This window comes from Musa acuminata, chromosome BXJ1-10, assembly GCF_036884655.1.
Source record: "Musa acuminata AAA Group cultivar baxijiao chromosome BXJ1-10, Cavendish_Baxijiao_AAA, whole genome shotgun sequence".
Lineage (NCBI taxonomy): Eukaryota > Viridiplantae > Streptophyta > Magnoliopsida > Zingiberales > Musaceae > Musa > Musa acuminata.
Genome location: NC_088336.1, coordinates 35,607,817 through 35,614,265, shown reverse-complemented (window position 1 = coordinate 35,614,265; position 6,449 = coordinate 35,607,817). Strand labels below are relative to the sequence as shown.

The 6,449-nt window shown below is 40.0% G+C and overlaps 1 protein-coding gene across 7 annotated transcripts; it reads left to right on the top strand.

Annotated features, from left to right (window-relative positions):
• On the top strand, positions 1 to 6,449 carry LOC103969733 (uncharacterized). Of its 7 annotated transcripts, none has more exons than XM_018818772.2 (4): positions 1 to 113; positions 1,237 to 1,559; positions 2,140 to 3,289; positions 3,817 to 6,449. In XM_018818772.2, the coding sequence occupies exons 2-4, from the start codon at positions 1,408 to 1,410 to the stop codon at positions 5,884 to 5,886; spliced, it is 3,372 nt and encodes a 1,123-aa protein (XP_018674317.2). In that variant the 5' UTR covers positions 1 to 113; positions 1,237 to 1,407; the 3' UTR covers positions 5,887 to 6,449. The 7 variants fall into 7 exon arrangements, with proteins under 7 accessions (XP_018674317.2, XP_018674316.2, XP_009381659.3 ...); XM_018818771.2 differs by lacking the exon at positions 1 to 113 and adding an exon at positions 152 to 294; XM_009383384.3 differs by lacking the exon at positions 1 to 113 and adding an exon at positions 156 to 1,002.

Genomic DNA, 6,449 nt, shown 5'->3' with positions numbered 1-6,449 from the left:
CAGCTCCTTCAAAATCCCTTCATATCCTTTGCCTCTCTCTCTCTCTCTCTATCTATGTTGCTGTTTATGGTACAGTTTTGCTTTTAGTGGAGAACCTGATGCCATGGATATGTGTGAGTCGATGGTGCTTTCTGATCTCTAATTTCTTCCTATCCATTAACTGTGATGTGTAAAGGCGAGGAGAAGGTCTCTTGAGCTATGCAGACTTCATCTCTTCCTGTCATTTGAGATCCATGAAGCCAGCTTGATTTGTTTGAACTTCCTTCAGCATCCATGCATGGTTATGGCCAGCTGGTGAAACTTGAGATGTGATTTTATGCATTTAGTTTCCTCCATAAATTTCTCTTCTTTCTTCTCTTTACCCCCAATGGTTTTATTCTGAGGATTCCGTGAGGTACTGGTTACACATTTTCTTTGGGATTCCATTGTGATGGCTGACTGTTTCTGCTAGCATCAGCCATGTTCTCGTTGGATCTTCCTATCTGATTTCTCTCTCTCTCTCTCTCTCTCTCTCTCTCTCTCTCTCTCTCTCTCTCTCTCTCTCTCTCTCTTACTCTCTCCCCACTCCAATCTTTGGTTGCTTCAATTAGATCTTGGATTTATGTGGAGTCTCTGGTTCCTCCAAATGACAATGCTGCCTTCAGATTTACTGCTGATGGGCTTCCTATCATTCATACGCTGCTTTTTTGTTTGATTCTGAGATCTATTAGAGAAACAACTCTGTAATATCTTGGCCTGCTTTTCCTCTCAACCTGTATAAATTTCCAGTCATCTTCCATGGAAATCTTTCGACAGTTTTCCTACTCATGAGATGTTCTCTTGAGTTGCTCTAAGCTGCTGTTTCTCCCTCTTGACTTGGAGAACAATTTCCCACCCTGGTTCCTCTCTTCATCATTTCATGTGATGGGTTTCTTTGACAAAGTCTCATTTTCCTCCTCCTCCCTCCCTTGGTCTTTTCCTGATTTGACTGTGTTAGTTCTGCTGCACATAAAATGACACTTTGTAAGTTTCAACTTTCACTTCACCTTGCATTCCTCTTTCCATAAGAGGCCTTGAGATCTTAGGCCTTTAGGCAGCCTAATTCTCAACTCCATTGGTCTGAGCCCCATGAATCCAGTCTCATGTGGACATGAAATAATGCTCTCCAACTCTCCATCTTGTACTGCAGGTCCATGATTTCTACGTTGAGTTCATACCTTTGCCCTTAGCTTCATATCTTCTCCCCTCATTTTGCAGGCATCAAATCCAGTGAAGAGAGGAGAAAATGGGTGGTTGGTTTTGTGTTGGTCGCTGGTGATCCTGTTGTCCTTTCGAGGGGTTATATGGAAGCTCAAATCTTTTGTTATGCTGGAGGCTAAGCACACTACTGCAGGATCATCCAGAGATCATTGAGAGGGCCCTCTTCAGATGTTATCCACTGAAAACCCTGCAGGTCCTTCGTGTTCCTCCAAGCTTCCAGCAGTGAGAACTCTTGTGAGGGCTTCTCCCGACAGCATTCCCTCCCAAGAGAGAGATCCTGTAGTCCTTCAAGAGAGAAGAATCCCAAATTTCTCTGTAAGGTAACACTGGTTCCTGTGGAGACATTATTGTTGGTATTATCAATCAGAACCCTCCTTTTTCTCAACAAGTTCTTTCTTTAAATCTTCAATTACAAATGTAATTTCTGCATCTCTAGTTCTAAATCAGCACTTTTTCCATATTGTTCTTCTTCCTGGAAGTGGCTATTGGTGGGCATGTAATTTGCTCTGCTTTGTTATTTTGTTTACATTCGGTCTCTGGGGATTTATCAACACCAACTAATTGGTTTTGCTTTGTGATTTTATCTCTCTTAGTTGCGTTTTGATCAATGAAATGATATATGTGGGTGTTCTTTTTAGATGTCAGGGTTATGATTTTTATTCATAGTACAGTTTGTCTGTGGGCTTAACTAATCATGCTGTCTGATGCAAAAGGCTGTCCTTTTTGTTACTAGTGACACAACTCTGTGTCTGATTCCTTGATCACAAAGGAAGATAGTATAGCAATCAGCATATGCCATGATTAAAACAAGTTCATAACAATATTTGGTTTGCTTAGGACTTGTTCTGAAACTTGTGATTTGGTAGCAGAAACTAAACTTATCTGGTGTTTTCCATTCAGAGATTATGTTTTTACATCACGGAGTAAAGGAATTGAGGCTTCTTGGCCATTCGCTGCACAGTTCTTGCAACCTTACTTGAAGCACGGTGTCAATGATTTATTGCCACCATTCGAGAACCCTGATACAGTGAGAACTCAGAGTCTCTGCAAGGTAGCACAATTGGTTCAGCCTGCTGCTTGTTCAAAGCCAGAAAGAATTGCAGCACACTTTGATGTTCTTGAGCCTGCAGATGCTGGTCCTTCTGATGGAGCACTTGCTAGCGTTCTACAGGATCCAACCATAAATCCATCACCAGAAGACGGGAAGTCTGCATTTTGTCGAGGATTTACTGTGAATGAGCTGAGTCATAGTGATGATGGAACTTCTCAGACAATGAGAACACCTCAACAAGCTAAAGAGATTTCAAGCCGGATCAGTGGACTTCCGTGCTTGGTATCATTAAGCGGAAGCTCCTCCAAAGCACAGTTTCAGCCAGAGGTTATTGATCTTGGCAAGACTCCTGAGAAGTTGTGTGAACCTTTGGAAAAGAAGAACAGGTTGATACCCAAATTGGATACCATCTTGGAGACTAGTAAAGCAGAAGATCTTGCAGAAATGCATTCTATAGCTTTGAATGTTTGCCCTGTTTGCAGAATATTTTCCTGCACTTTAATCACCACTTTGAATGCTCATATGGACCAGTGTCTTTCCATGGGGTCTAACTCTAAGGCGGCGATGAGTAATGTTCCCAAACATAGAGTGAAGCCAAGAAAGAGGAGGTTGATGATGGATATCTATGCCACTTCTTGCCATTTCACTCTTGAAGACCTCGATAAGAGGAATGGTACAAGCTGGGCTTCTGAACTATCACTAATTGCAGCACCAGTTAATAGCTTTTGTGCTGCTCACACCAAAAGGCCAGAGGTGTCACCAACTGATTCTACAAATAATGGAAATGGAGCAGTTTCTGCCGATCCAAATGGTGTAAAACTTAGGATTTTATCTAAATTCAAAGGTCAAAAATTGTCAAAGGAGAACTTTAAGTTGAGGAAGCATGCAAAAGAACCAAAGGAAAACAAGGATAAGCATTTTGCATCGAAACACTTGGAAAATAAGAAACTGAAGGCACAGAAACAGCAATTGATCTCATTGAATATGCTGCAGTCACAGGTATTTTTATCCTCGCATGCCATTGTTCATGTTTATTCTAAGCTGAAGAAAAGAGAGAATATTAAATTCTATAAGTAATTTGGATATATCAAATTGTGTTGCACAAGGAACTCTTTTTTACTTCTTCAATTAGATACTTCATTTTTTTTTTTTTTGCATGATCAAATCATAAATCTATTGAATTCTGAAGCAAAATCAATCCAACATGATTACATTTATAGCATCTAGTTTGATGGCCTTATTAATGTTGCTTAAGGTACCTTTTCTCTTAATTTATTTGGAGTTGCAATTGACGGTCAATTTTTGGCCCTTTCAAAGTAATGAAATTTTCTAATCAAGTAGATGGTTCTTTTTAATTTTTACTACAACCTTTTATTTTTTTGAGATGTTCAATGGCAACATGCAACTTGCAGTTTAATGTGATACAAGATCTAGTTTACATGCTCAATGTGATATTTTTACCCCAGATTTCCATTCCATAGCAATATTGCAATTTAATATCATGAATTCTATAATGTGATAACCAGATTCAAGCTGCAGCCCAAGTAGATTGTGAGACAGAGAATCATCAGAAGAGTGATAAGTCTCCATCACATGTATCAGATTCAGGAGACCATGAAAAAAGAGCAGATATCCTGCAAAAAATGAACAAAAAGGAGAATTGTAGTACCTTGGAGGATATGGAATCTATAACCAGCGAACTCCAGTCCATTAATGGAAACTTGACTGGTTCTCCAGGGACAGAGAGAGTTAATTTCCTGCATAATCCAGTTCATAGCATGGATGAAAGTAAGAGAGATTCCCCTGAACTACCTTCAAGTTCCAGATGGCCTTCTGAAGGTGCTAATTTGGCAAATGGTATTATCCTGAAATTGTCAAGATCATCAGGGAGCTTGATATGCTCATCAGTAATGAAATCAAAAGAGACTGACATGGCAACTTGGGAGGATTCTGATAGCAATTCGAACAGCAAAATGGTTCTTTCAAGGAGTTGCTGTTCATTGTTGAAGGATGAAACGAACACAACTTCGAAGAAGAATACTGTCGTAAGGAGTCGAGTTTGTTTGCAACCTAGGAAACTTGGAGCAATTGAGAAACCATTTATCTCTAAAAAGCTTCAAAAGCACAGGACTGATATGAAAAAAGGAAAAAACTCACCATCTAACAGTGCGGGTGTGTGTAGTCCTACTGTTAATATTCACCTTCTTAGAACAAGAGAGACAGGAACAATGGGATCTCATCAATCTTATACTCCAAGTAGTATTACAATGTTTGGAGGAGAGGACATGAATGATGTATCACCAAGCAGAAGAAATGATACAGAACATTTAAACATAGTGGAAGAGCAGAAAAGCAATACTTCGAATAATCTTTCTTCAGGAGCCGAATGTTCTGACACTGAAATCGAAACTTCTGACTCTGGAGATTATGCGACTAGAATTTCCATGATCAAAGCTGTTCCTGAAAACTCAGAAAAGGCTGAACTACCTTTCAGCACCAAGTCGGGTTCTCCTTCATGTGTAGAACATGCACAGACTACATCTGAAATTGAAGCCCATGCAGAACAATTGAAGCAAGCATTTGATGAGCAACAGAGGTTTTCTGGTGAAGGATCATCAATTGACATTGGAAACCAAGAGATCCAAGCCAAAAAAGATTGTTGCACAATTCAGCTTAAAGAATGTCAGGCTGAGACTCTTTCAGTTCAGGAGTCTAGTGGTTGTTTGACTGGTCATGGTGATGAGGGGCTTGAAATGCCTGAAAAGAATTCATCAATTGACTCTGTTAGAATGAAAGCAATTTTTTTCAAGAATTTGTCCAGTGAAGGGGAACCATCTGGATCACCTGTGTCAACTGATTCGAAATCCCAAGTTTCAGATGTAGAACCATTGTCCATAGCTGTTAATACCCGAGAGAGTATACATTTAGCAACTCCATCTGCAGAAAGCATTGAAGCAACTCAAGATAGGAACTTGAAGAATTGGAAACAAGAAAACTCAAACATCAGACCACCACATCAGTCAGTTTCCGTGAAAAGTTCACTAGATTTTGCTGTCAAGATATCTTCACCTAGGCCATCACATCAATCACAGATTCATTCTGTTTCCAGTCCTATACTAAGGTTGATGGGCAAAAATTTGATGGTGGTGAACCATGAAGAGATTGTGCAACCTCAAACTACTGCATTGGATTGCACACAACAGGTGAATCATTGTGCTTCCAGCAACAATCACTTGAAGCATGAGATTTCTCCATATCAGCATAATCAGCTTTCGAGTGGATCTCCAGCCATTGGCTCAGGTTTACCAATGGGTGATCACCAGATGCCCCTAGATCTCCCTAGCACCTCAGTTGGTGGCTTTGCATGGGCTTCACTGCAAAATGGTTGTAGGGATCAACAAACTCAGCAGAGGAAATCGAGTACAAAGCTCACCTCATCTCATCATACACTGGACAAGGTGATTGTGATCGATTGCTCACCCAAGCATGAGGCTGATCTAAAAGGCTGCCTATCAAATTCGACAAGCACTTTGCCTAATAGGCCATTGTCCTGCTATCCATTGCAACATCATATTAGAGATTACCCAAGAATCTAGTTTCCGAATGCATATTCAAGTGTCAGTGCCAGTTTCATGAATCAAGGAATCACTTCAGAAGGACATAACCTTTTTCTGTCAAGCCCCACCGCGTTCCAGTCTCCTACAGGTCAAAAGGGACCTTTGATGTATTACTCACGAATCCCGCATTGATCCTACATTTTATTGTGAGCATAAGAAGGTTTCTCCTCAAGTTTCGAAATGCAATCTTCTTCAGTATCTGCGGAGGCCAAGCTGACAATTATGCAGAGTTTCTTTGGCAGATTGCTTCTAGTACAGCTAGAAAGTGACAGTTATCAAATGAATCAAAAGCTGGCAAAAACTTAAGAATCAGAATCTCAAAATAGATCATGTATTTAATTTGTTGTTTTCCAGCTGGTTTTGAATCATTTTCCTTCTTTACAATTTCAGTGCATTGGACTTTAAGCAAAACCTAATGTGAAGTGAGAATAATCAGTGCATCTCCAACTAGTTCCTCCTGACAATGGCTAAAAGTTTCCATTGCAGAGTGAACAATGCTTGTTCTTCTTGTTGCTAATAAATTCTGAACTGGAACTTGTGTA